Source organism: Perissodus microlepis, chromosome 22, assembly GCF_051167445.1.
Source record: "Perissodus microlepis isolate ML-2025 ecotype Zambia chromosome 22, ASM5116744v1, whole genome shotgun sequence".
Classification (NCBI taxonomy): Eukaryota; Metazoa; Chordata; class Actinopteri; order Cichliformes; family Cichlidae; genus Perissodus; species Perissodus microlepis.
In genome coordinates, this window is record NC_140481.1 from 16721129 (window position 1) to 16748609 (window position 27481).

Here is a 27481-nt window from a genome sequence, read left to right on the forward strand (position 1 = left end):
TGTGTACGTGTCTACGTGTATGTGCCGGAATTGTTGACGCAGCCAGGCGTCGCCTCCTCTCCAGATCATAAATCTCAGTATCTGACTACGACTTAAGCTCAGTTAATCTCCTTTGATACTTAGCAGCACACAGAAAATTTTTCCTAGGTTTTTTTTGTTTCAGGTAAAAAGGACACATCCATGGCAGGATGTCTCCGAAGGCCCCTCCACATATCCTCCAGCTTCAATCTCTGAGATAAATCAGTGCAGGAATGTTACTGATGTTATTGTCTGTCTTTCTGATAAGGTTTACTACACTGCAGCTGCAAGCAATGTGGTCAGTTTGGTGCACTTAGTATGGATACAGTGAGTGTGTGTGTGTGCTGCAAGAGTATAATATGTGTGTGATTGCTGGTGACATTCCACACTGATGTTAGGTGAGTGATGGCCGTCTATACTTGCATCTTAAAAAAGGTCGTTTGTGTGTGCTGCTGCTTTGTCAACTTTTCCTGACCCCTCGTCATATTTTCTTTCATCAGACACCAAACTGGATTCATTTGTTAGATGTTTTATTTCTGTCTCCTGCAGTTGCTCCAAAGCAAATAACCTTACCGGCCAGTTTGGAGAGTTATCATCCAATATGTCACTGCCTCCTGATTCTTCCCATTGTCACGGCAGTTAATATTATTATAAATTACCTGGGTGATGACTGTGAACATCTGTGTGGGGGATGCTCAATTCTCCACACGCTATTGGAATTCAGACCTCCACTGGCCCCCTAACTGCCTGGCTCACTCCCTGGCCAGCCTTCACCGCCTTTTCTCCTTCACCTTTTGTCATCTTTCTTTGGTTATCTCACATGTTCACGTCTACTTTCTCCACCAGCTTTCTGGCAGGTGCACGTGCACACATAAACATATGTCAACAGTACAAAAGCCTGACTTGGCATCCAGGGAATTTTTTATTCTGTGCTACCTGGAACGACTACAAAAGTACAATGCAGAGCTATGCATGCCATGTGAAGGCTGCTTGCTGTTCACGTTCATAAAAAGGCTATAATAAGCTCTTGGCGTGTGAACGCAACCTTTTGACACATTTCAACTCAGTTCAAATAAGTAAGAACAAAGGAGGTTGTGTATACAATGAGTATGAGTGACAGGAATCACCATTCAAGCTTAAAATACTTAGGTTTTTCTTATTATTGTATTAGACCAGAGTTTGTTGAAAGAAGAGAAGCATACCTTGGTAAATTCACTGATTTGCTTCATAGCCTTTGAATCATAGAAGAAGACCAATCCTACTCTCATCTCTGTATGGAGGTGCCAGTATAGTTGTGTCTCCATCACACAATTCACCATTTTATGGGGTTATCGTGGAGGTTTATCAGGACTCTGTGGAGGGAAATGTCTCAATTGGCAACAAAACAACACCTTGCACACAACACCTATTAAACAAAGTGCAGTTTTGACTCTTAAGTTTTTGCAACTCATTAAACAACTGAGACCAACAAATGTGCTAATTAGTGAAGTTTAGAGACACAAGGATTTATTTGTGTAACAAAACCAACCGCACAGTCTACATGAAAGTGGACCTGTTGTGCTCGTTTCTAGCGCCGTATTTCTATTCTTGCATTCAACCAAAAAAAAAAAAAATCCTGATTTGTGTTGTAAAAGCTCTCGATGCACACACCTCATTCACCTGCTATGTCAAACAAAACTTTTTAAGTTCTTATTACTTTAAGGCCACAGTTTTAATTGATTGGCTGCCCCTCTCAGTCAGAAGATTTAAACAGCAGGTGAGTGTGGTCTCTCTACTCAGAGGGTTTGTTAGCAGCCCTTCTCTATGACATCATGTAGTGCCAAGAGTAAAACAAGAGATTTAGGGGTGTTGCAGGGAATACTTACACACACACTGATCACATTATTTAAAAGACTGACCCTGTAACACTACAGATGTGACTGGCCCACTTGAACATGGCATTTTCAGGGATCTGAAATTTCTTTTTTTCACCTATTATAAAAAAAAGAATTACGACAGGCCTGTTCAGAGACCTCATGGTATTTGACCAGGTGGTTAACAGCAATCTGTGGGCTTTAAATCCAGTCAAAGTATTGCACATCTAAAGGCTGGCACTCCTACACCACAAGACCTGTGCAAGCTGCCCTGTGGGAGCAATGTCTCTCCAGCTCGAGTGGGCAGACAAAAGGTGAGCGGGCTGAGAAGGAGCTGCGGCATAAGCACCATCTGTCTGGGTCAGCATACCTCCATGGCAATCTAGTGAGCACAAGTTAAAAGTTCAGACAAAGCCTTCAATTTGGCCTCTTGCTTAAGATGCATCTGTGGCTGTTGCAGCCCCAGACAGGATATGTTAGGTCCCTGCAAGGCTTTCCGGTCCTGTGGAGGCAGTGCAGCAGTATGGCATGGCGCAGCAGATCAGTAAAGGGAGCGGATGTTGGCTGTGAAGTTAATGTCTCGGCAGGGTGTTCAAGAGAAGGCTGTAAGGCATAATGGCCAAGGTGCAACCCACTGAGAGCTGATTGTGTGTCTGGGGCCCGGTGCTGCTGTCGTCTGTGTTCAATGGGATGTGAGTGTGAAGGAGTGCTGCTGCAGTTATGTTTGTTAGTAGTGCAGCAGCTGGTTTTGCATCCATAGAAGGAAAACTGCTGGAATCCTTCTGCATTGCTGAAAGAAAGAAAGAAAGAAAGAAAGAAAGAAAGAAAGAAAGAAAGAAAGAAAGAAAGAGGCCACCTACTCCACCAGTATCGGATCAGTCTGAGGCCTATAAAACAACCTCTACTAAACCTCTACAAAGTTTAATTTTAGGCTTTGATTACACAACCTATGTTATGATTTCATTACCATAAATTGTGATTATGGCACCATAAGCACATTTTCCATATTAAAAAATGGGACTTTGTATTTTTGGCCCCGGTAGAGGCGAGCTCACAGATTAGAGTTAATACTTTTCATCTGGTAGAAAGGCAGATGATGGTTTCATTGGCCAGTCAGGATGTCTGGACACGGATGTAGGAGCTAGAGATCTGAGTGGACAGAGATGAGTTTATGATCTCTTAATAATCGCATTACGTCACAAAAGGTTGACAGACTCCTACTGGCTACTGTTATACTAAAAAAGGCAACCTATTCGTGTGTGTTGATGTCTCATCTTGCTTTTTATTATCTTTATTGTACCCTAATTTCACAGTCAGCCACAGCACTCACTCTATTTTTATTTTAATCACTTCCTCCTATCCCTTTTCCTCTACCTGTGATAATAAGTTTCTCTCCAGGCAGCTGACATGCGGGTAGCGAGGAGCTGCATGAAAAGACTGTGTGATGGATTTGTCCATTAAAGCAAGCTGAGCTAAAACCCGCGGAGTCCCTCTGGCTGTCTATCCGTCTGACTTTATATGTTTCTCTCTCTTTTTCTTTTGCTCTTTAATGCAGTCAGACTCTCTAAAAACACACGCACGCACAAACACCACTCAGTATTTCCCCTGCTGTGAGGCAACAGCTGTAACATTTCTTTTAGCAAGAATAATACACCTTTTAAGTAAACACCAATGAGTCACCACAGGACTGTAAGGCTTACACACACTCACTCAGTTCCACCCCAACACTAAAATGGCATCAGCTACATTCTTTCAAAATAAGTGTAATTTATTTTGTTTGTAATTAAACTTGATTGCTACATGTCCTCGTGCAGGTAATGTTGAAATAATCCCGCTTAGAATTCACAAAGAACCAAACATATGTGAGAAAGGTCAGCTAAATGGAGGACTGTTAATGATCCATGGTCTTGTCCAATATCAGGTGCCTGTTTACAGCTGAGCCACCTTTTCTGAAGTCTTTTTTTTAGTGGGTGACAGTGACAACAACCAAACCTTCGCTGTAGTCTCGGTTTGCTTGGCTGGCATCCTCCTCATTCGCAGAAGGTCCAAATGAATTAGCTGCAGTGCAATGCCAGAAAGGTCCAGGTTTCCTCCCCATCCATGCCAAGCAAGACATCCCCTGTGTGGCTTGGAAAATTAAATCAGCTCATGACTATGTAATACCAAGTAATCCAGTATTTATGGAACATTTATTGAGCAAAACCTGGGAAGGTTAATGATGGGTACTTATGGGTGCAGGGTGACTGTGAGAGAGGCAGATCTCTATGTGTGCGTGTGTGTGTGTGAGAGAGAGACAGTGTGCATAAAGGTATGCGCTTATTATGGGCCTCATGTCACAGAGAAGAAGACAGGAGTCTGTATACTGGAACAGACTGTCAAAAGACCTGCTAGCTCAATAAAAAAAAAAAAAATAATACATTGATCTAATCATTGACTGTCTTTCTTAGCTGCTGTACAATCGTACACTGAAAAAGCCACGGCAGTTTCAGGGGAAACTCAAAAGAATATGACTCAAACACTGCTTGCCAGAGGGGTTTAGGATGAACACAGTTATCAGCTCCATCCACATGCAGCTGAGCACTCTACTGAGCTCTGAATGCTCTTATCTTCAGCAGTCAATTAGGCTATAAATGCTCATTTTGGTTGAATGAGCCTGATCCTTAATGGGTCATAATCTAATTCCTACTTGTGAAAAAACAGACGTTTACTATGGCTCTATTTCCCAGTTGTGGATGTTTTTTTTCTTTTCTTTGTTTCCAGCTGACAGGGATGATATGGGTGAAAAGGGACAGCTTGAAGCGGCAGGGATTATAATTAGATAATTGTACTTGTGTGCGGTAGTCTCCTGTTTAGCCTCAATGGAGCAGAATATGCAGACGAATAATGAATACTAAATAAATTACGTCTCCTCTGCGAGGAAACGCGGTTTGTTTTCTATTATACATCAGCGCCATCTAGCGGACGGACGTTTCATGCGGAGGAAATGACGTCGTCTGAAATTCTTACCAATCAGCAGTCGAGGCTCTCAATTCGAACGGCACCTCTCGGAGGACGGAGGCTGCGATAAAAATTGATTATTTTGTTTCCTCATTTTAAGCGCTAAATGTGTTTTTTTGCTCGAGTGGTATCATATAAACGGATTGTGTTGGTGATTTAAATATTTATTCCGGTAGGTTTCATTTGGTGCTGTTTTCGAATACAATGCCAGACTGCAGTTAGTGAAAAGTGCGTTAACAAACGTTAACGGCTAGCTCGCACATTAGCTTCCTCGTTTGTTTTGCTCCGATATACCGTTTTGCTACTGCGTTAAGCTTTTGAACTGCACACTGAACTTCGCCGTAATAACAGATCCCGAGTCATGGTGAGAGAACGGACCCAGAAGAAGTCCTTCCAGCAAAGTCTGGAGGACATCAAGGAGAAAATGAAGGAGAAGAGGAACAAACGTCTGGCCAGTGCCTCAGCCCCCAGGGGGGGCCGGTCAAGGATGATGAACAAAACAAGTGGTAAGTAAATAATCTTTTGTCAATTCTGCCCACTCCCCAATAAAGTTACCTAATAGAATAGAAAACATTTGTTGTTATTGAATTAACGAGATTGGGAATGCCTCTCCAGTTTGCTGCATCCATGTTAAACCCACATTCTTGCAATTACTAATCCATGAAGTTACTGAAACACACTATAAGATTGTTTAAAAAAAGGTAGTTGGAACATAAAGCTCCTGGGTCAGCTGATTTCCAATCTGCAGGTGAAGATTTTTGGCATGGGGGATAATTATAATAAATAAACAGAATGTAAATATAAATTGATTGTGGTAATAGAAATAGAATCTGTGAAACCCAAGTTTTTAATGAGTGTCTGCCTGAGGGCTGCAACTCAAACAGATTGTGGCCAGACTGAGAGCTGTCGTTTACAGCTGTGTTAATGGCCTTCAGTAGAGCTTTTTTGTCAGCAGCTGAGCAGCCAGCATACCACACTGTGAGACAGTGTGTTAATATTCTGATAATGATGCTGACATTTACTGGATTCCATTTTTCTTTTCTCAGGAAGTACCTCCACGCACACCATCCTGATGGGTGTGCAGATGAACAACAAAGCGCTGGCTGTGGCCTTGCAGGCTGAAAAGGAGAAAGTGAGGCAGGCTAATTCAGTGATCCTGCAGCTGAAAAGAGAGCAGCAGGCACTCTTCCTTCACCTGCTTCTGCTCAAGAGAAAGCTGAAAGAACAGGAGGCTCTGCAGGCGAATGCTTCAGAGGTATGCACTGTCAGCTGTCAGATTTTTTTATTTTATTTTTTAAATTAGGAATGTCCTAAGTTATTAGTAGACCATATGAATTATTTTGAGACACTGCACTTTGAATGTAAAAGAAAATGTATGAATTATTTATTTGCTTCGTTTAGACTAAACCTTCTACTGATGCCAAGCACAACATGCATTCAGTTAGGTAAGGTTTTAAAACTCGTAATGACTTACATAAAAATGTTATATGCCTTAAACTGAGTGAAATATTGAGATTTGCTTCCTCTTAAATTACAGAAGAAAGCGGACCAGCCAGAACCTGGACCACATCATCTGTGAATCTTCACCAGTTTGTGCAGGTATGCATAAAAATACTTCAATATCCCGGATTTTTGTTATGTATTATCCATGACTGTTAACTTATTAACCAAATATATTACTTATTGGAGGTCTTTCTTTTAATATAGTAACTTTGGACATTGTCTCAATCTTATTCTTCTGACATTTGCATCTATCTTAATCCTACAGTCAAGACATTGAAATTATTTAATGTGTGTGTGCGTGTTCGTTTGTTTCTTCATAGACCCTCAGCTCTCTAACAAGAATGGGGATCCTCAGTGTGAAAAACAGGTGACCTTGCCATCTACAGTAGGAGTGCGCCGTCAGCGTAAAGATAAAAACAGGAGGAGGTCTGAACGTTTGCAAGAACAGAGGATTCTGGGTGAGGAAGGTCCAGTTGCTGGCTTTGGGTCTTGGATCCCAAGTCCTATTCGCAGTGACAGTGAAAATCTCAGTCAAATGCAAAAATTAGAAGAACCAGAGATGGCTGATCCAGTTTTCGCTGAGGAGTTACAGCACTCTACTCCTGAACCAGTGCCACCCAAAAAAAGCAGACAACAGGTCGCCAGGAAGCAGACACAGCAACAGCAGCTGTCCTCCAAACCAGAACAGGTTTCACGAAAACCCGAGAGAGGGCGCAAACCAGAGCGTGCCCCATTAAAGAAACCATGGGAGAATACCAAACCCAGAACCAGGTCAAAGAGTCGGGACCGATCAGCCACACGGGCCAAAACGGCACCTCCAGCACAGGGCAATAAACTCAACACTTCACTGGGATTTAATGACACATTTGACTTTGACTGTGAAGAGACCGTACACATCACGCCATTCAGGGCCAAGGCTGAGGATAATCAGCGAATTACACCCTTGAGTGAGGAGGCTCAAGAAACAGGACAGGCCCAGGCTGAAACTTCACCTGTGATTTCCAAGCACAGTGAATCCAGCTCTTCATCTCCATCTTCTGAATCAGAAGACAGCCTTTATGTTCCTCACAAGACCAGACAGAGACCAGCTTCCCCTAACAAGACCAAGGGCATCACCACTCGTAGAGGCCGGCTCTCCAGCGCAGTCAGAAAGACGGAAAACGTCCCTCCAAAACCAGAGATCACTGGTAAGCATTTAGATTTGTTTTTAATCTCAGCTTTTGTTTAATCTTTTATTTGTTGTTGGTCTCTTTTTTCTTTAACATTTGATAATTGAAGACTTTCTGGTATTTTATTGAATTTTGTTTTTTGTAGTCTTCAGAGATGAAGAGGCAAGTCCCAAGACTACAGGCTCTGAAGAGGCAGCAGGTTGCCTCGATCAGTCACCTGATTTTAGCTGTTCTAACAGCCCTGACCCTGTAAAGATGGAACATGATAATTATCAAGGTAGGTGTTTAATTTGTGTCATTAAAAAACGAATTAAACAAAAAACATAATAAACATAAACAAAAAAGTATGAAACAGTAATTAAACTGTGTGTTTGTGTGTTTGTTTGTTCTGGTGCTTCAGAGGCTCGTGGAGAAGGAATGGAGAATGATTGTGTGCTTCCTGTCAGCCCTCTGATTGAAGCTGAGATGATGAGAATAGACAATGTCCTGTCCAATTTTGGAGATTCCTCCGGTGAAGCTCCACCACTTTTACCCCACCAAACTCCAAAGAGGCTCAAATCATGCAAGAAACGTAAGCTGTTACAGGATTCAATCCAAAACTGCATGTCCAGTTTACACATCACTGTGAAAGTGTTCTCTTTCTGATAAATAACCTTTTGTTGCCAACATCTTTGAGCACAAGGGGCTGGCTGATTCACCTTTTTGTTGTGTTGCACTGGTGTATGCGTGTGAATTCACTCCTGTTTCCTTTTTCCTCTTTCTCACGGTTCACATCTTCCTTCACGTTCCTGCAGGTGGGCTTGGTGTAAGGCCAGCAGGGCGGGGCTTGAGTCTGTGTGATGTGACCAATCTGTCCCCTGCAGCCTATCGTAAATTTTCCTGTGGAGGCTCGTCTGATTCTCGATGCTCCACCTCCGTTCCTATCCGCAAGCGGCGCTGCACCATGGCGGTCAACTACAAGGAGCCCTCGTTGCACGCGTAAGCTCGCAAACGCTCTCTACTGCACGTGGTTCACTGTGTTTTTATTTTCTTTGTTACTGCAAGAAAACTCAACATTTCTCCTCAATAGGAAACTTCGGCGGGGAGACAAGTTCACAGACGTGCAGTTCCTCCGCTCTCCAATTTTCAAGCAGAAGCCTGGTAGGAGGTCTGTGCAGAATCCAAGGAATTCAAGGAGCGGGCATCAGCCGTTTGAAAAGTACAATGAGTCTTTTGTTGGGTGTCGCTGAAAGTTGTTGCCTGACTTTGAAGTGATTTTTAATTTAGTGGTTTTTTTTTTTTTCTTGTATTACTGTCAGTGAGATTTCTTTGTGATAAAGAACAACTGTGATAATTTTTATATATTTCTTTGTTTATGTCTCTTTTAAGCTTTCATTCCTGTTTTTTGTCTTTAGGTGAATGTAGTATTAGCTTTTCAGATTTCCTAATTTTGCCATTTGCCAATTTTAAATTGTTTATTATGAATTCTTTAAGAAGTTTATGTTTGTAATTCTGCTTATGTTTCTTCTACTGTATGATAATAAACTTCATATAAGCGTTTACACATCATTGTGACAGGTTATATCTGATATCTGAACAGACCAAGTTTGGGCTCAACTCAATGAGGTCTGGACATCAGTTTTAGTGTTGTGTAGTTGCAAAGGAACACTGGCCATGCAAACCATTTATAATCTGGTTCTCATCAAAGCCCTGTTTCGTTTTGTTGGGCCTGAGAAGCTCAGCTGTGTTTGCAGCTGAACCCAATTCAGGCTGTCTTTGTGTTGGAAAAAGTGCACACACGCAATTAGCCTCACTTCTGTTTTATTCAGTCTATAAAATAGGCTAATGCTATGTCATTAAAACCAACTGTAGAAAGAGCATGAAATTATCTCTCCAGACATTACAAAAGGTATTTTTTTTTCTAAAGCTTGAAAAGTACAAACACCTTTTTTACAAAACAGTAAAAGTACATAGTATTGCACAATCTTTTCGTTTATCTCCAAAGTATAAAGTTATCAATCTCCATCTGCCGGACAAAAATAAGAAATAATAAATTAAGAACTTGCCTTAAGTATCATTCTTCTAAATTACAGCACATAAATAAGAATATACTCTAGATAATTAAATTAGTCCTTAGTCAACAGTGTAATTTCTGTGTAAAACAAATTCTAAAGGAAAGGAGATGCTCTCATTCATGTTAACTAATACTTGGAAAAATAAAAGTGCATTTTGATAGTCAAATTGCCCTATGTGGCACGATAAAAGCAAAAGATTGGGGGTTTTTTTGTTGTCCTTTTTCAGTTCTGGGAAAGAAAATATATGTTATATACACATTTAAAATGTACAGTGGGGTATAAGTGCATTAAAATCTGTACAAATTTAAAGTATGTATTCCTCTTTTGGCAGGATGAACTCTTCACAGACAAACTTTGACTTCATTAACGTCATGCGTGCTCACAAGAGTAGAGTTTTACAGACAGGAAAACTTGGACTCTCAGTCCCTTTCCTCACAGGTAACACTAATCTACCGCGCATGCGGCAATTCCTCATGACATCTCTACCTGAGTCAACTGAGAGGAGGAGGCAGACACAGAAAAGGCAGTATGAAAACAAAGATTAAGTAAGATGGGTGGTTAATCTCTGATCAGCTGTCATGATACAGTGCTTTCAGCACACAAACAACACCTGCTCTGTTTAATGTTTTACTACTGCTCTTCTTTTCTTTCCATGGGCCTCTGAGACACATGGTCAAATACAAAAACTACAATGCTTTTGTCTGGAAACGGAAACAGTCTTACAGTTCTTAGATGAGGCCTTCCCCTTGTGACCCATCTTTCTAAGCTACTGATTTATGGTCTAGGCCAGCAAGCATCAAACATTACAAAAGTGTTCATCCAAGACCCGTTTGCACCTTTTACATTAAGATATGTTTCTGAAACCTATCTACTCCAGAATCAGTAGTCGTGTCCTTTGCTTTGCTTGTCTTTTGCATTGTCTAAAACAACAGTTCATTGTCCCAGGACACCCTCATCCTTGTTCAGGTGAAGACAAATCTCTTCCTCTGGTTTACTTCTCGATTAGGCCCGCCTCTTTGATCTTAGTGTAGAAGAACTTCTCCAGTAGGTTGGCACACTTGTAGTACTCGCTCTCTGGAGGGTTGTATTCACGACAGTTTGTGAAAATGCGCTGCATGTCGGCCATAAAAAGCTTCCGTGTTGTATAGTACCGGCTCTTTAGACGCTCGCTCATTGTCTTGAGGTCTGTAAAAATGTGAAATTTCAATTATGATACCTTTCAGTGGCTGGATGAGCATGGCATTTAACAAATAAACCCCACTTAGTTCATGCTTTAATGCCAGCTGAATAACAACAGTAAAAGATGTGGACTTTAATTAGAAATGATCTGCTGTCGTACTGCAAAACAATGTACAACTATGCAATGACTAGTGCAGACAATTAGTAATACACAAACTGTAACTCATCTCCTCCCCTTTAAGACAACTGTGCTTGTTAACACACGTACCCATGGGGAAGCGTATGACTTGGTAGTACCCAGGTGCTTCTGTTTTTTTCACAGGCTCCATAAAAGGCCAGGCATTCTGGTGACTCTAAAACACATAAAGCAGTCCTTTAAGAAAACTGTTTGTCTGTGTATGTGTGTGTCAGATGTAGACCACATAATACGTGTCTATCCCTCACCTTCACATGTTGGAGGATAGTTTTCAGAGTGCTATACAGTTGATCGGGGTCTTTCAGTTCTTTCCTGAAGAGTGAAAAATGGTAGAAAAAACGATATAAAACTGAGGCTAGCTAAGTGCTATTTCCAGATGTGCATGCGTGTTATTATTGCCTGCAAATTTTTGTCATAAACGAAGGCCAGAGACAATGTCTGACTGTATCATTGTTGACAAAAATGATCAAATATATAATGTGAATACATTAGCCAAATCATTAGTGGAGCATCTTACCCTTTGCCCACAGGCTTCCAGCCAGTTTCACCTGTTGATATAAATAAACTAATATTACACTCATACACCAGAATGGAGTCATTCTCTAGTCACTAGAGGAAAAATAGGTCAGCAACTTCCGTGTAACCACAAAAAAATGCTGGTGGGTGAATGATTGTGCAGTAGTTGGATGACCAATTAGTTACGCAGAGGTTGAGCGTGTTGCACTCTAAACCTGGCAAAAGTCTGCAATGAATTCCCATTTAATTTAAAAAAAGATAGACTCTAAACAACTTGCAGCCAGTCTTTGCAATAGCAGACATGATGCTGACTCAGTCTTATTGCTGATTTCTCACTGTCCTGACACATCAATGTTTCTATAGAGATGGCAGCTGACTGGAAGTGGTTTACAATCTGGTTCCCTTCTTCAAAGCAACCACTTCAAAGGCAGGCACATAGCGAGCTGAGTGCAATAATTTTGGTTGCCCTGCAGTCTCCAACCACTGTTTTTCTTGTGTGACATTGCAATTACTGCTTGTCTTGTTGCCACAAAACAAATTCAAAAAATTCATCATAATTCTTGCATTCACGTGCAACCTGCTCTAGTCCTTGGCTGGTAGCCATACATACGGAAAATAACCACCCATCCAGATTTCATAGAGAACAGCCTTTAAGTCCGAAAAGTATTTGATTAATTAGCTTTTAGTTCTGCTTAACCTGTCACTCCGAGGAAATTAACAAGGTTGGTGGTGATTATAGAGGTAGATGTACGATAAAGCCCATAAAAACCCAGTAGATAATATAACCAATAAGTTGGACAGCTTAATTGCACAGGATGTATGTGGTAAGTGGCCTACTTTCCTCAGCATTTAATGCTGTAATGGCAATCATTACTTTTTAATGGCAATAATCTTGTAATGTATCAAGCTACTTTTAAAAGCCAAGGTTACCCAACACTGAAAAAGAATAACATACGTATGCCAGGAATGCTCTCAATGGGAATCTGCCGGACTCCATCCTTAAAACAGGACAGCCCTGGATAGACTTTTCTGATCTGAGCCTGTTTCCTCTCAATCAGCTTCTTGATTATCTGAAGGCAACAAATGAGAAAAAAATCTTAGTTGAGGGGACAGAAAGAAGCATTTAGATCAATAAAATGTTAAATAGTTAATTTAAAAGTCACCCACACACCTCTTTCTGCTTCTTGATGATGACAGAGAACTCGGTGTAGGGGATGCTGGGGTTGAGCTCACAGCCCATGAGTGTGGCTCCTTCATAATCCTTGATGTAGCCCACATACTTGGATTTGGGAACCTTTATGTCTTTTGAGAAACCCTGATAAGGAGGAAGTAATAATTTATCCTGGAGCTGCCACGCGCTAGCAGTTCTGCCTCTATTTATTATATTATTGTTACTAATGGCCGTTATTAATGTTACCTGTTTCTTAAAGTACCCAATGGCGTATTCATCAGCGTAAGTGAGAAAATTGAGGATTTCATGCTTTATGTGATATTCTTTCAGGTGGTTCATCAAATGTGTTCCATAACCCTGCAACCACACAGTCAGACCAGGAAAGGGTTAGAGCCGGCCATCCAGATATCACTGAATACCCATCAAGCTGAGAAATAAAGCGGGGCACGCTCTCACCTTGACCTGCTCGTTGGAGGTGACGGCACAGAAGACAATCTCTGTGAAGCCTTGCGATGGAAACATCCGGAAGCAGATCCCTCCGATCACTCTCCCGTCCTTGATCAGGGACAGCGTTTTGTGTTTCCTACCAGAAAAAAAGATGAATTTTACAGAGGGAATCTGCTTCTCTATAACCCTCTGAACTTAAGGCGTGACGATGAGGCAGAGTTACACTCACGGATCGAACACCAGCCGTGTGATGTACTCCTTGGGCATGCGGGGAAGCTGATGGGAGAACACGTTCTGAAGGCCGACGAGCCACATCAAGATCCTCTTGTTGGGCTTCTGGTTTAGGGAGTTCCCAATGACGTGGAATTCAATCACGCCCCTGCGCTCCTCCAGGCGCGCGGCTTCGTCACGTGCAGAGTGAGCTGATAGCAGGCTGGTCTGCACAGACAGGAAGGTATCAAATAAATCATGGTCCAAAATTTGCTGTGATGTGCAGAGGACTTGAACATTTTGTGCAGGGACAATTAACCTACGACTAAAAAAAAAAAATGAAGTGCTATACAGACACATTATGGCAGCTTGGAAGGAGATTAAGACCAATTACCATGAGATCTGACACTGACAGGAAAATGATTAGGCTGGAAGGATGAGAAGATTTACAATTATCTAATGACTTTAATTCCTTTTACTCTTGTTATAAAGTGTCAGCCTGGAAAATCTGATAGAGGCTGTGGGTCTGGATGGTATCTGTGAAGATTACATAACTGCCCTTTGCAAATCTGCAGTGCCTTCTTATTTCTCTTAAAAATCTAAGACTTGAGTCAGATTGAAAAGCATCGCAGGTGATGCCAGTTTCAAAATAAACTAGGAGTTACCCCAAAATAACTGAAGAAGAGAGCACGGGCCATTTCAGTTTGTCTTCACTTGATTTACAGATGTGAGACGTCTTGACTGACAGAAAGGTTTCAAGAAAACAGCTGTGTATCAGACGCTGGAGTGATATGCGCTGGTTTACCCTAAAGGTGTGTCTTCTCACTTTTACTTTTTGTCACATACAGCAACAGCAGGAGAAGCTGTAAAAAGGGCCGTTATCTTATCCCACTCATAGATGACACCGCGCCGCAGTGATTGGTTCAGATTTCTTATGAAGCTCGCGATTAAGTTTTCGACATGGCAAAGATAACATAACAGGGAGCGTTATACATGAAGAGGAAGTGGAAATCATCAGGCCTCACAAGCACTCGGATACAGTTTCTGACAAACAGCTTATAAGTGGGCTATAATTATAGAAATGATAGAATTTTAGCCCAAATTACTACTTATCATATGAAGATTAAATTCACTTCCAACTAATTGGGCTCCATGCTGTGACTAAACAATAATGGGTTACCTCTGGAATGGCAGCAGGATCAGCGATAGTCGCCATAACTTCATTGATGAGGTCCATGGGGATGTCACCAACCACCCTGGGTCGCTTGTTTTCCTCATGGGAAAGAGGCTCAGAAGGTTTACGCTTTTCTCCAGCTGGGGAGTGTACACAGAGGAAAGCTCTCATTACTCAAGGGGCTTTATGTTGTAAGGTAAAAACAATATTAGAGAAAAAACCCCAACAATCAGACAACCACCTCTGAGCAAGCACTTGGCAACAGTGGGATAGAAAAACTCCCTTTTAGCAGGAAGAAAGCTCCAACAGAACCAGGCTGTGGGAGAGGCAGCCATCTGTTGTTACTGGCGTTAGAGGGAAAAAGAAGAAAGCAGGTGGAGACAGAAATCCTGGAAACTGGTTCTACAGAATGAGATGTTTGAAAGCTGAAGCCTCTGCCTCCCATTACCCTTTTAAATATCCTAGGACCCACAAGTTAACCTGCAGTCTGAGAGCAAAGTGCTCTGTTGGGGTGATATGGTACTGTTGGTCTGGTTGGTAAACAAGTGACGGACATCTGAAGTCTACTATCTTCAGTCTTCATTTTAAACCTATATGTACTTTGTTAGAAGCAGCTCTGGGGTTTACTTCACCTTCATGTGATGACAGATCTTAGAGGCAGCACTTAAAACAGGGTAACAGGGTAAAAGCATAAAAACCTCCAAAACTAGAAACGATCTTAAAGGACGGCTGACTTGAGTCATTTCGCTGTAAAGTAGAAACCGTTCCACTTTTAAATGTGTAAAACAAGGCTGACTTTACTCAGGTCCACACTTTTTGTTGTTGTACTGTTACGCAATAAGTTGGCTTAACTGAAACCTTGTGAGTAATAACAGGTTTGTCAGCAATACCTGGGTTTGGCTCCAGTACAGAAGCTGCCTTCCTGGCAGGACTGACACTGCCGCAGGTGGATGGGTCCACTGACACGGGACTGGTGCTGTAGTACAGCGGCCTGGCCACTGAAGCAGCACTTATAACTACAAAAAAAACACAGAGGAAATTTAATTTATTCAGTCATAGTCTTTAACCTTTTCATAAAAAAAAACAAACAAGTGTCATCTTGAGAGGCGTTTCGGCGAGGGTGTGGGAGGGCGTGTCACCTGTGTGGATAGGAATCTGCCCTCCCGCTGCCCCTGCCAAGAAGTCTTGGCTCCAGATTGGAGAGTTATGACTGTAAACCTCCTCCTCCAGCATTGACAAGAACCTGAGCAGAGAAATCACAACAACTACTTAACTATATTAAAACAAGCAGTCAACTTTACATAAGTGGCTATGGTCTGGTTTCATACTGAGGATGTGAAGCACATCCCAGAGTGTAGCTACTTGAAGGCCTGTGTGGCTAACTGCATGTGAGCCTTCTGTATCTCTTACTTGGGAAAGTGTGTAAGAATGAGTGTGCGTTTCTCAGGAGGGAGCTTGTCCTTCTCCTGTCTGGCCTGCTCCAGCAGCTGTTTCCTCATCACAGTGAAGACAGAACGCAAAAGCGTCCGCCCAAAGATCTGAGTGGTTTCGTAGCGGGGCAGGCTGTCACAGAACTGAGGAACATTGCAGTAGCAGAGCCATCTGGAACAAGCATATCCCATAATTATCTTACAGCTTGTAACTGTACTGGTGCAGGAAAGGCAGGCACAAGATATCTGTCTACTCTGCTACCTAGTGTAGTTGACTTTGTATCCAGCTGCGTCGTCATTGGGCACCCTTTGGCGTCTTTGAGAGGGCGTTTCCAACTGCCAGTAGTTGATCTGGTTGAGAAACATCTTAGCCAGCTCCATAATGGTTTGGCGTTCTTTAGATGGCAGGTGGCTGAATTTGTACTGGACAAAATTGTTCACCCCCTATTTCGGAAACGTGGAGTAAAAGAAAGAACAAATACATCAAAAGTAAGAAAAGATCAGAGGATGAAAGAGTCTGTGCAGTGGAGACTTGTTTCTCTACCTGCTCGATGCTGGGCTTTTCAAACGGCGGACTCTCCTGTGCTTCTAACATTGGTTTACCCATCTGTAGGATGGACTTCCTCAGCAGCTGACAATGGAAAAAGATGGCGTTTGTTTAAAGCGAGCGAGATCTGAAAACTCTACCTTGCTTCAAATCGAGTGTAAAGCAATAAAATTACTTTGAAGAGGGAAAAGTAGACTTGTTTAGTGTCAGCATCCTCCTCTTTGTGAATGCACGTGTACAGATACTCCACATCCAGAACAATACCAAGAAGCCTGTTCATTTCCTCCTCTGAAACATTTTCTAGATGGGTCACATGATCACCTGGAAAGAAGAAATAAGCCAATGAAATTCATCTAGCTTACCCTTCTTGGTATTATTTTCTGATGCAGCTTCTCTGGTGGGCATGCCGACTTACCCAAAGTGTGAGAGCAGCTCCGACAGGGCTCCTGGAGGTTGACTGCGTTGGACTGCTGCTCTGTTTGAGGAGGTGTGGGAGGGGGGTTCTGACTTTTCCAGCCATTACACTTACAGGCTCCTTCAGCCTGCGATAAATAGAGGTTAAATGAGTACATGCAGGCACATGCTCGATATTAAAAGCAGCAAATGAGCAATAAATGGGGGCAGATTACACAGAACAATTAAGGAAAACCATTCAACTTGTTAAGCTTTGCTTTTTTATTACATAAATATCTTAAATATCTTAAAAGCAAACTGCAGCTTTTCCAGGCTCTCTCAGGTTAAACGAGAGATGTTATGCCCGACTTTCTACAGTAACAGGGGGCGGGGACATGATCAGCTGAAGGTGCTGTTCTGAGCATGCGCCCTGAAACAACAACAAACTCCGCCCCCGCCAGCAGCTGTCACCCTGTCAAAACAAAGACCCCGTCCCTCTCTGCGGATCATACGCTGCATAAGCCCAATAAACTCCTCTCTGTTTACCCCCCCCCCTGCTATGACGGACGGCACGGGGACTCTGTGAAATTTCCAGTGGAAACACGAGACCGTGCACGACCACACACACGCAAACAAACACACACGCGTATCCAGACCTTGTGCACACAGCCAGCTACTCCCAAAACCAGCGTCAAGCCAATGTTTACGTTCACCAACCCCCCACCTTGACAGAAGCAGTAACACTGTAACAGGCTGCAGCTGCAAGGCCCCTGCTGAAAAGTCCAGATGTAAAAAAAAAAGCCCCTCCAAAACACTTAATGTGTCAAAATTTTATTTTTTTAGTATTACCTCTTTAGTAACTGGTTCATGCATGCAAAAGAAAAAACACAAGAAACTCAAGTGCGGCAATGGCTTCCTTTGCTGTGCTTGCATTTTGAAAACTATTGCAACCAAGCCCAGGAAATGCAGCACACTTTAAGTATGAGCCCCGAAAACTACCCCGCTTTAAAGCCCTGCTTTTGCAGATGTGGCATACTTTGCAGGATGAATACACTCCGAGTTTTTCCAGTTTCTTGGGCCGAGGCGAGGAGCGTAGTTGTGCCTTCTTCACGGCGATACGTGCGGATCCTCTAGCGGCGCCGGAGCCCTCCGTGCCTCCGGCTCCAGGAGCGGCCGGAACCAGGCCCGCGGCTCCGATGGCCGGCGAACCTTGCTGAATCCCAGCGCTGTCGGCCATGATTCCCACCGAAACCCGAAGGGACCGCCAGCCCGGGGAATATTCGCTGCGCCGTCCGCTCTATTCCACAAACGGAGGATCAGACATGGCGCTCATCCTTATTTTCAGTTTCTCGCTGTAGGCCCATTTTCCTCCGCTAGGGGACCTTCATGGGATAGGCCAACTCCACAACAATTCAAAGAGGAGAGGTCACAAAATGCAACCATTTATAGCAAAATTTCAAGGTCAAACGTGGTGGGAGCGAAAAAAAAAAAGTAGATCCATACTTTCAGTCAGGCACAGGTGACTTCCAAGACTATACTGAAAAATTACTGAAATTAATAGCAACACCATTTAGAAATATATTTATAGACCCTTAAAAATATTGTCACATTATATCAGCAAACATAAGAAATGTCTTAAGTATGCTCACCCAAACAACAACAATAAAAAAAAGGTTAAAGTTCAGGATTGATGATAATTAGAAGCTTTCATCAGTTTCATGATGAGTATGAGGGAAGTACAAGTGTAGGTCATAACCTCCAGAGGACAAAATAAACAGATATATAGAGTAGTAGACATAAAAAGTAAAAAAATAAAATAAAATTTAAAAAGCTATTGAGACCCAGAGGAAATAAAGGCACGCACACACACGCACACCGCCTGATTACAATAATAAATGATCAAATTTATTTCAGTATTTATTTGGTCATTACATAACAGTACTGTAAAATGCTTGCATTTAAATGTTTCTGGCTGCAAATAAGTGTTCACTGCAAAACAAAAAAACAAAAAAAAATTACAATTTGCATCCTTATTATGTGTTAAATCATCTATTCATAAACCGCCATCGTGCCAGCTGATAGTTGCTTTACTGTTCCTACAATTATCGTCACAATGTTACCGAGATGTAGGAGGACAGACAGAGGAAAGCTCAAAAACTGCAGCGTGGTGTCCGACTCCTCTGGAGTTTTACAACCTGTGCCTCTGAAAGCTCACGTCTACTTACAGGGAGGAGTAGGAGGAGGAATAGTTCTGGACAAGGCATAGACAAGAAAAAAAAATGGATAAGTGTAAAGTAAAGAGATAATCTTAAAAAAAAAAAACCAAAAAACAAAACAAAAAAAACCATGTTTGGATATATTTTTTATGACAGAAATATACAAGACAGATGACTAAATAAATGCAATTTCATTTTTTTTGTTGTTGTTAATAAACACTAGATACATTTATAAAAGACCACCACTGATTATAATTTAACCATTTATATGTGTAAAAAAAAAAAAAAAAAAAAAAAAAAAAGACAAAGAAAAAAAGGAACAGCAACAAAACTCCAAACCCAGATTGTAGCTGTTTTTTTTCCCCTTCCTGCTAACTGTACACTTTTTTATGATTATCTAGACAACTCCCTAGCAAGCATTAGTCCTGTCACTGGTAAATTGAAAAAGGTAGACTACACTGCAACACCTTATTTACAGTATATTATTTATATATTTATATTTATATATTTATATATATATATTTATATATCACACTGGCTGAAATCATGACAAGATATATTCATGAGCATCATTAGTGCAAGGCATGAGTAAGACAGACCTGTAAAAAGAGTTATTTACTAAAAGTACTCTATGTGCATGTGTGTGTGTGTAACAATTAGGGGGGGTTGTGTGTCGGTGGGGCAGAGTGTGTGCTTGACAGAGGTGTGGATGATGTGTAACAGACTGTGTGTATGTTCATGTACAGTGATGTTTAGGTCTTACAGGGAATAGGGGAAGGTGGGGAGGGAGATGACAAGTCAGTGGCGTGTGTGTGTTTAATTGTGGAAATGTGTGTTTAAAAAAAAAAAAAGCCAAAAACAACAAAACACACGGATAAATGCGTGCGAATAAGTCGAAGGATGTAATCTGTCACCAGACAGCAAACCCGGGCCGGGCTTTGTACAGAATGACACACCGCCGTGTCTAAAGCACTTTCTAATCAAGAGAAGATGTCAAACATTTATGATTCCGATATTAATTAAGAAGCAACTTTACATATTGCAACTCCCCACTCACTGCTATCACCTTCGATTTACCCCCAGTGCAAACCCAGCAGTCGAGCAACATTGACACAATGGAAAAAGTAACCGCACAAGAATAAATCGTTGAAAAACAGAAACCCAAGAGACCGCAGTATGACAACAAAAGGGTGATCTACACAAGGTTTATGGACGGACACATCATGAAGTGGGCAGTTGGTGACACTGACGTGTACCGTAGAGGCCTCTGCGCTGTGTTTGTAGACACAAGGGGATTTGCTGCGCAGCACTGGTCCTTGCAGACAACTCAACTCACAGAGTAAATACTGTGAAACATTGCACAATGCCACGAAGGACAGCTAGGAGCAGGCACGGGCCCAGAATGGAGACAAGGTGGTGTGAGAAGCTATGCACTAGTGCTACGTTGGGTTTAATGGAGGGAGTGGGGTTATAAGGACCAACTATTCTCCTCCCCCCCTCCCAGCTACGAGATAAAGGGCCCTAGAAACAACAAGAGAGACAGAATCTACAATTTCTCTCTGCCCCCTCCACCTTTCCTCTTTCTGAGATTAACAAGAACACACTCCTCCAACCAACTTTTTCTGCTCTACTGCAGATTAAATGTGTAACTCTTTAACTTTTAGGCCGCCTAAATATGCTAGCATGTGCATCCACAAGTTTGACAAAATTACAGTAAACAATAATCAACAAAGTTATAAAAAATTGAACAAAAACAGAAGACTGGTATTAGAAATGCAATATTAAAGACTTAAGCTATCCCAGAAAAGAGAAGTGATCACTTCCTCCAGATGAAACTCATGTCTACACGGTGTAAAGATGATGACAACGCGAGGAAGGGTGCTCTAATGTTTCTAATACCTGCTATCACTGATCTATCAATAATACGATAGATGTAACAAGCTCAATGGCAGAAAGTAAGACAAAGTGGTTAGGAGGCTTCCCTGGGTAGCAGCAGAACCATAATGGAGGAAAAGAGGCAGAGCCGCAAAGAAAGATCAGTGTGATGGCAATGAATTTGTTAAAAGTGGACGAGTGGGGTGGTGAGTGCAGGGCATATTTTCTTGTTTCAGAGAGTAGGTGACACATTGCATTAGTAACTGCAGTGGCATTTGGGGCATTGACCACATTAGTTACTGCCATACAGGTTGGTAGGGAGGAGGGTGTTCTTCATGTTAGTTACTGCAGCATGGAGCCTTGGCTGGCTGGGCAGCTTCTGTCAGGTCCACTCCCCGGCTGCGCCCAGTGTTTGCTCCTGCAGTCTGAGGCTCATTTTTTGGCAATCTCTTTGCTGGAAGAAATCAAAACAAAAAACAAACAAACAAACAAACAAATAATAAAACGATTTTCAGAAAAGAGAAGCTACAAATGATAAAAAAAATTCATTAACAAACACATCAATCATGCTAGTTTGACCTTGTCCTCCAGTTAATTTTTAACTTACATTTTAAGCAGGAACTGAAACCTCTTAGGAATTTGTGATTGTCCAAGCCTAACAGCAGCGTTGTAAACCTTGTGTACTTTTCAGCAGAAGAAAACTGGAGCTACAGTAGAAAGCCCAGGCTAGCAGAGAACATGCAAACTCCACACAGAAGGAGCCCTAAATTGGGCTTCAAGCCATCACCTTCTTGCTATGAGGGAACAGTTCTAACTCTGAATAACAGAAATGTGCAGAAAAACAAATATCTACAAATTGAGTCCTAAAAGTTACCCACCAATGGCCATAAATATCTCATTCACATTCATAGACGTCTTGGCCGATGTCTCCATGAAAAGTAAGCTGTTGTCATCTGCGTAGGACTGGGCGTCCTGTTGACACAATGTAACAACAAGCAATTTTTTAATACATCCTCCAACACACATTTCTTCAGGCATAGGAGAAACACAATTAGAGGATAATTAAAAATGGAAGTCATGGCTCTAGAATGCAGCGTCTGCTAGGAACGTGATCACCCATCCACCTATTTTCCTCCCCTCATCCAACTCAGTTTTGCTGTGGGGCTGGAGACGGGTTGCCAACCTGTCGCAGGGCTAACAGAGAGGTACAGACAGCCATTCACACCATATTCACACCTATGAGCGATTTAGAATCACCAATTAAATAACTGTACTAACTACATGTGCTCGGACTGTGGGAGGAAGCTGGAGTACCCGGAGATAAACCACGCAGACACAGGGAGAACATGCAACCTCCACACATAAAGGTCACAGAGATATTAGATTAAAAAAAAAATAATAATAATTGTAAAATCATGAAAGCCTAAGACACAGTCTAAGGTTTGTCTAGACTGACCTGGAAGTCCACAGCTCTTTTGTTAGCCAGGTCAGCTTTGTTTCCTGACAGAGCGATGACTATATTAGGGCTAGCTTGTCGTTGTAGCTCCTTCACCCAGTTCTTGGCCCGTGCAAAGGACTCCTGAAAAAAAAAAAATGAAGACACGGTACCACTTGTCAACATCTAATGCTACTTTCATGTTTTAACTTGCTCTACAAGTGCTCTGGAAGGCCTGGGTCTTAGTCAAGGATGAACGTGCCTCGTTTGTGATGTCGTAGACCACAATGGCAGCTTGTGCTCCTCTGTAATACATTGGTGCCAAACTGTGGTAACGCTCCTGGCCTGCAGTGTCCCAGATTTCAAATTTCACTGTTGTGTCATCAAGACACACTGTTTGGGTTAGGAAGGCCGCTGTGGAGATAGGAAGAGACGAGTCATTTTTGCGTGATCATTAACGACACCAAAACTATATCTTTACGAGGTCATATAAACAAAAGAGCTGATAAATGTGTCAACACAAAAGCATCAGTATTCTGAATGGGGACTTCTCAGGAAAACAAACTAACAAAACAAACAACAACAACAAAAAAAAACAACAGAACTGCCAGGTTGTCAGAAACATCCTGATTTGATGACATGACCTTACCTCCTATTGTGCTTTCCTGGAATTCATGGAACTGGCCCTTGACAAAGCGAAGCACTAAGCTGGACTTCCCCACAGCCGATTCCCCCAACAGCACCAGCTTAAACTGACAGATCTTATTCCCTGCATTTGGTCCATTGGGTCTCGTAGCTCCTCCTCGATTGGCCATGACCTAGTCAGATCCCAGGTGTCCTGTGTGCCGAACCTCACTGTCGGGACTTCTGCTGCAGGAAGCACGAGAACAAACATGTTCACAGAGTAAAAACAGATATTAAACTCTAAGAGATTTGTAATTTCTTTTCTCTTCCAATGCAGTTTAACAAGTCATAACAGGAACGGAACAGTTATTTTTGTATAGATTACAGTCTGACATTTAAGACAAATGAGCATTACTCATATATTAAAATCATGCAACAAATTTATAAATATAAGATCAGCTTCCTCTGAAAATCATTATAAAATTACAAATCTTATGAAAACTAGAATCAGACTAATGAATAGGCAACTAGAAAAAAGTAACTAAATTAGGCAATCTTTTGACATTTTGACTGGGACATAAAAGTCAATGAAAGTTCCTCAGAGCAGACTACATACAAAAAAATGATACATCTCTTACTCATACTTGCACACATCAAAGTCAAGCATGCACCCACTGGTATCACTTCAATTTGTTGTGAATTAAGAAGGTTTTCACACACAGAGTGTTTCAAAGAAACAGGTGGTTTTCACACTGCAGTTTAGGCAACATGAAGAAATTTATGTGATCAATAAATTCAAATATAATTCATATACAGTGCATTGAAAATGATAGCCTGTATAAATTAGCTATCTTTTTTATCTGCAAATTATGGCTGTAAATGCAATTTTATAACGCTAATAACTGAATTATTCTGTGAACATTTCAAGTCAGTAAAAATAACATGCGAGCATTTCAAACACACAAAGGCCTGTTCTGAATGCATGCACAATTTTTGACAGGGGATGCAGAAATTTCAGACACTTCTTCATGAATGTAACTTACAGTAACACCAGGAAAAGGAAGCCTTGTCATGAACTACAACAGTGATTCATGGCAAACTCGAAAGAGAGCCGGGGAAAGACCTACCCACATTACACAAGTGTGGTACAACTGCGAGAACCATTGCATGCATGCATACCATGCGTGCATGTAGTGCTTACTAACTTATTTGGGAATGAACAGCTCAGAATTTCTAAAAAACACAGACGGCTGTTGTAAGGAGATAATCACGGCTTATGTCTGGCCTTACAGGGTGAATTTAGTGGAATCTTGTGCCTGACCAAAAACTGGCCTTTTGCCTCGCATCAAACTCACATATATGGTGCAGTGCAATAAAGCACAAAGCAACCTTTGTTAAACACACAAGTCACACTCTGTTGAGGAGAGGCATTAATCTGTGGTGGCTGTAGCCTCAATGGCAGTTTATGAAGATGTTGTACTGAATTACAGTATACTGTAAGGTAGCAGTACATAATAGCATACGACACATTTGAGTGGCTGTGGCTTGAAAGGTTGATGGATAGATTTCCCGGCTACTCTAGTCTGCATGCTGAAGTATCCTTGGGGAAAGCACTGAACCCTGAGTTGCCTGCAATCCATGCATTGTGAGTTAGAGTGCATGCAAATGATAGAAAAGGCGCTAAGGTAAAGAAAAAAAAAGCACTTGTATGCATTTATGTGTGATGGGATAAACAAGTAGTAGTAGCTGTGACTGCTCCAAGTAGAAAAGTGCTACTTAATTATATAAGTTAAGAGTTAACATGTGCTTATAATCTGCAAGATAACTAAGAGGATACAGCTATGAATGTACTCTGAACAAAACTGCAAAAACAGGCAAGTCAGTCTATAAAGTAACTGTGCCAGGACTGCTTAAGTGCAAATGCAACAGAGCAAATAAAAAAAGGTCTGCCATTACAAATGTGCGATTCACTTTTTATCTCCATATTTTTGCCTCCAAATCACTGACATCATCACCCTAACTTCTTCTTTCAGTGTCCCCTTCTTGCCTAAAAACTACAGTCGACTGGGACTTTGTGATTATTGCCTCTAAGCTCATGGGGACTGGTTCAACAACTGATGATTTTAGATCAGCTCTAATGACATACCTGTTTTAGCTGCTTTTAGTTTAGCCTCAGGTCCCTCAGTGTTTGGTCAAACACACTGTAAATGTTTTGTACTACTGTTTTACTTGACTGTTTAGCATTGGTAGAATGCAGCTGTTTTCTGATTTCTTTTCTTAAATATTATATGTTCCCTGTTTATGTAAGCTCCATGTTTGTAATTGGGTTCTTGAGACGTGGATTACAAAATAAGTGTGCCTGTACGGCACTTATGGTCAACTCCAGTCATTTCAAAATGAGCTCTATAAATAGCATTTACTTTTTTTCACACACATTATAAACCTGTGCGTCACTAGCCCACATCTGTGGCAAACCGTTCTTACTTGTGTCGCAACACTAAAGGCTGAAGGCATTCATATACCAGAGTTTATTAAGGTAAAGATAACAGCCACCAGATTTCTGGGTCTATTTAAAATAAAGAGCTTTGGGGAAACGAGTCAATAAATTGACCGGCGAGGTCATGCCAAAACATTTCAACCTTATCTCAATCGACTTATCCTTGAGACGAAGTCTTGAAGACGCGCAGCAAGAAAACAAACAAGCTCCAGGAACTGGAATGAGAACAGTGACTGTATTTACCCACACTCATGACACGATTTGTCAACAAACGCTGCGCATTGCATGACTACGACGCGCATATTTGGCTTTAACCCTCGTTAGTTAGTTGACTATAAACACACTCGCTCGGTGTTAGCAGTGGCTATCGGTCTGTTTTGATGTTAGAGGGGGCCGCCATTTTCCCCAAAGTGTTTTTGTTCTCTAGCTTGTTAGCGTTTATGCTGTTAGCAAAGCTTAGCATTCCTAGCTGTCTGGTGTCATTAGTCTCCCGACTGCTGTAAGGACATAAAAACAACACGACAGCTATCTGCATAAAACTAACGCCATTGTTTTTTTTCTTTCGAATTGAAACCCTGATTGCCGGTGCTGTTTAGCTAATGTTGATTCAAGGGGAATAGCTGAGCCCCTCAATTAACAAACACTAACGTTAGCTTGCTGTCACTGTTAGCATTACACCCACTGAACCCAGTCCACCTATTAGCAAAGTCACTGTAAGCCTGCCATGCTACCTGCTATACCAGACATTATAAGCTATACAAGAGAACAAGCGGACTCGACAGGACAAAGGCCCGCATTTCTGCATCCCCCATGCCACCAAACACCATCGACATTAGCTGCACTTAGCTAGCGACATAGCTAGCTAACGAAGTCACCGATGACAACTAAACAAACGGCGGCGTCATGTCCCCGAGCCAGCTGCAAACCACAACTCGTAGATTCGTGACAAGTACGTTACCTGAGAGCCAGGCGATGTACAACTTTAAATAGCACCGCTGCAGTTCGCAAACAGAACCTGGGACACTGTGATGAGCTGGTGTCAGGGGAGGGGGGGACCGAGAAAACAATTTCAACAATCCTGTCACGTCTCCTCCTTTCTTTCTTCTCGCAACTTCCCCTTAGAACCAAAACACAAACAAGCTCTTCCGCTCCCCGTGCCACGTCATACGACACGCCCGCTAACAGGCAGACGGTGTATATAAAATTTGATTGACTGTATATTATGATCTGCCCTCCAGGATCAGCTCTCGATATCTGTTTTTAATGAGATACAAATAAAATCAGACATTAATAATAAAAAAAAATTACAATTTCATGCGTATTTGATCATACTGGATAACTTAACAAAAGGAAATCAAGCACAGCTGATATTTAGATAGACTCGGTACAATATAGATACCTTTTTCTATGGGAATCTTGGGTTAAAGATCACCTTGTCACGAGGACAAAGGCATTTTAATAGTCACATACATTTTTTCCCTTTAATTTGAAATTAATATTTACAGACAAGTATTGTTATACCCTTTTGAAAAGAAGCATGCAATCTATTTTAAACCCATTGGATCTTCTTGGCGTTTCTTCTTCTTTCATCTGCTCCCTTTAGTAGATCATCTGCCTCCATCTCACCCTACTTCTAGCATCCTCCTCTGTCACAAAGGCCCTCTGTATTCACTCCTTCACTGCATCCACAAATGTCCTCTCAGGTCTTCCTCTTCTCCTCCCTCCCGGTAGGTCCACCTTCAACATCCTTTGTTCAGTATAACCACTAACCCTCATATTCAAAATATTTGTTTTCTTTCTCATGTCTCAGAGGGTTATTGTAATTACCCAGGTTGCAAACCAGTGATAAAGATCTAAAAACAAGATACGAAGAAAGAGGAAACACTTTTTCCTGTCCACTCTTAGATAAAGATGAGATTAAATGAACAAGACGTGTCTAGAAAATATATTTATTTAAAATATATTTAATAAAAATGT

The 27481-nt window shown here is 41.6% G+C and overlaps 3 protein-coding genes across 5 annotated transcripts; 1 reads left to right on the top strand and 2 right to left on the bottom strand.

The window, feature by feature from the left end:
* Nucleotides 1-3: 3 nt before the first annotated feature.
* On the top strand, nt 4-9083 carry sgo1 (shugoshin 1). 2 transcript variants are annotated; one of them, XM_084918455.1, is made up of 10 exons: nt 4-5040; nt 5220-5374; nt 5915-6123; nt 6270-6313; nt 6406-6467; nt 6692-7558; nt 7686-7817; nt 7941-8111; nt 8335-8518; nt 8610-9083. In XM_084918455.1, the coding sequence occupies exons 2-10, from the start codon at nt 5230-5232 to the stop codon at nt 8767-8769; spliced, it is 1974 nt and encodes a 657-aa protein (XP_084774581.1). In that variant the 5' UTR covers nt 4-5040; nt 5220-5229; the 3' UTR covers nt 8770-9083. The 2 variants fall into 2 exon arrangements, with proteins under 2 accessions (XP_084774581.1, XP_084774582.1); XM_084918456.1 differs by having other exon boundaries at nt 4-5374; nt 8404-8518.
* A 240-nt stretch (nt 9084-9323) lies between these two features.
* Nucleotides 9324-18623, bottom strand: kat2b (K(lysine) acetyltransferase 2B). The gene is made up of 18 exons (XM_084918454.1): nt 17894-18623; nt 16880-17006; nt 16640-16785; nt 16462-16548; nt 16180-16361; nt 15898-16089; nt 15627-15730; nt 15378-15503; nt 14494-14627; nt 13333-13541; nt 13113-13239; nt 12903-13013; nt 12657-12800; nt 12441-12555; nt 11487-11517; nt 11218-11281; nt 11042-11126; nt 9324-10779 (listed from the first exon to the last, which is right to left on the bottom strand). Exons 1-18 carry the CDS (start codon nt 18092-18094, stop codon nt 10586-10588), a joined length of 2379 nt encoding a protein of 792 aa, XP_084774580.1. The 5' UTR covers nt 18095-18623; the 3' UTR covers nt 9324-10585.
* A 117-nt stretch (nt 18624-18740) lies between these two features.
* On the bottom strand, nt 18741-26664 carry rab5aa (RAB5A, member RAS oncogene family, a). Of its 2 annotated transcripts, none has more exons than XM_084918463.1 (6): nt 26463-26664; nt 23033-23250; nt 22646-22797; nt 22405-22527; nt 21827-21920; nt 18741-21402 (listed from the first exon to the last, which is right to left on the bottom strand). In XM_084918463.1, exons 2-6 carry the CDS (start codon nt 23196-23198, stop codon nt 21287-21289), a joined length of 651 nt encoding a protein of 216 aa, XP_084774589.1. In that variant the 5' UTR covers nt 23199-23250; nt 26463-26664; the 3' UTR covers nt 18741-21286. The 2 variants fall into 2 exon arrangements, with proteins under 2 accessions (XP_084774589.1, XP_084774588.1); XM_084918462.1 differs by having other exon boundaries at nt 23033-23253; nt 26463-26663.
* Nucleotides 26665-27481: the final 817 nt, after the last annotated feature.

Coding starts and splice junctions, on each gene's coding strand:
- sgo1 (XM_084918455.1), top strand. CDS start 5,230: ATGGTGAGAGAACGGACCCAGAAGAAGTCCTTCCAGCAAAGTCTGGAG. Junction 5,375..5,914: donor GATGATGAACAAAACAAGTG/GTAAGTAAATAA, acceptor TTCTTTTCTCAG/GAAGTACCTCCACGCACACC. Junction 8,112..8,334: donor GCTCAAATCATGCAAGAAAC/GTAAGCTGTTAC, acceptor ACGTTCCTGCAG/GTGGGCTTGGTGTAAGGCCA.
- kat2b (XM_084918454.1), bottom strand. CDS start 18,094: ATGGCCGACAGCGCTGGGATTCAGCAAGGTTCGCCGGCCATCGGAGCC. Junction 16,362..16,461: donor AAAAGCCCAGCATCGAGCAG/GTAGAGAAACAA, acceptor TTTCCGAAATAG/GGGGTGAACAATTTTGTCCA. Junction 12,801..12,902: donor TTGGGTACTTTAAGAAACAG/GTAACATTAATA, acceptor CCTCCTTATCAG/GGTTTCTCAAAAGACATAAA.
- rab5aa (XM_084918463.1), bottom strand. CDS start 23,198: ATGGCCAATCGAGGAGGAGCTACGAGACCCAATGGACCAAATGCAGGG. Junction 22,528..22,645: donor TCTACGACATCACAAACGAG/GCACGTTCATCC, acceptor TTTTTTTTTCAG/GAGTCCTTTGCACGGGCCAA. Junction 21,921..22,404: donor AAAGAGCTGTGGACTTCCAG/GTCAGTCTAGAC, acceptor TTGTGTCAACAG/GACGCCCAGTCCTACGCAGA.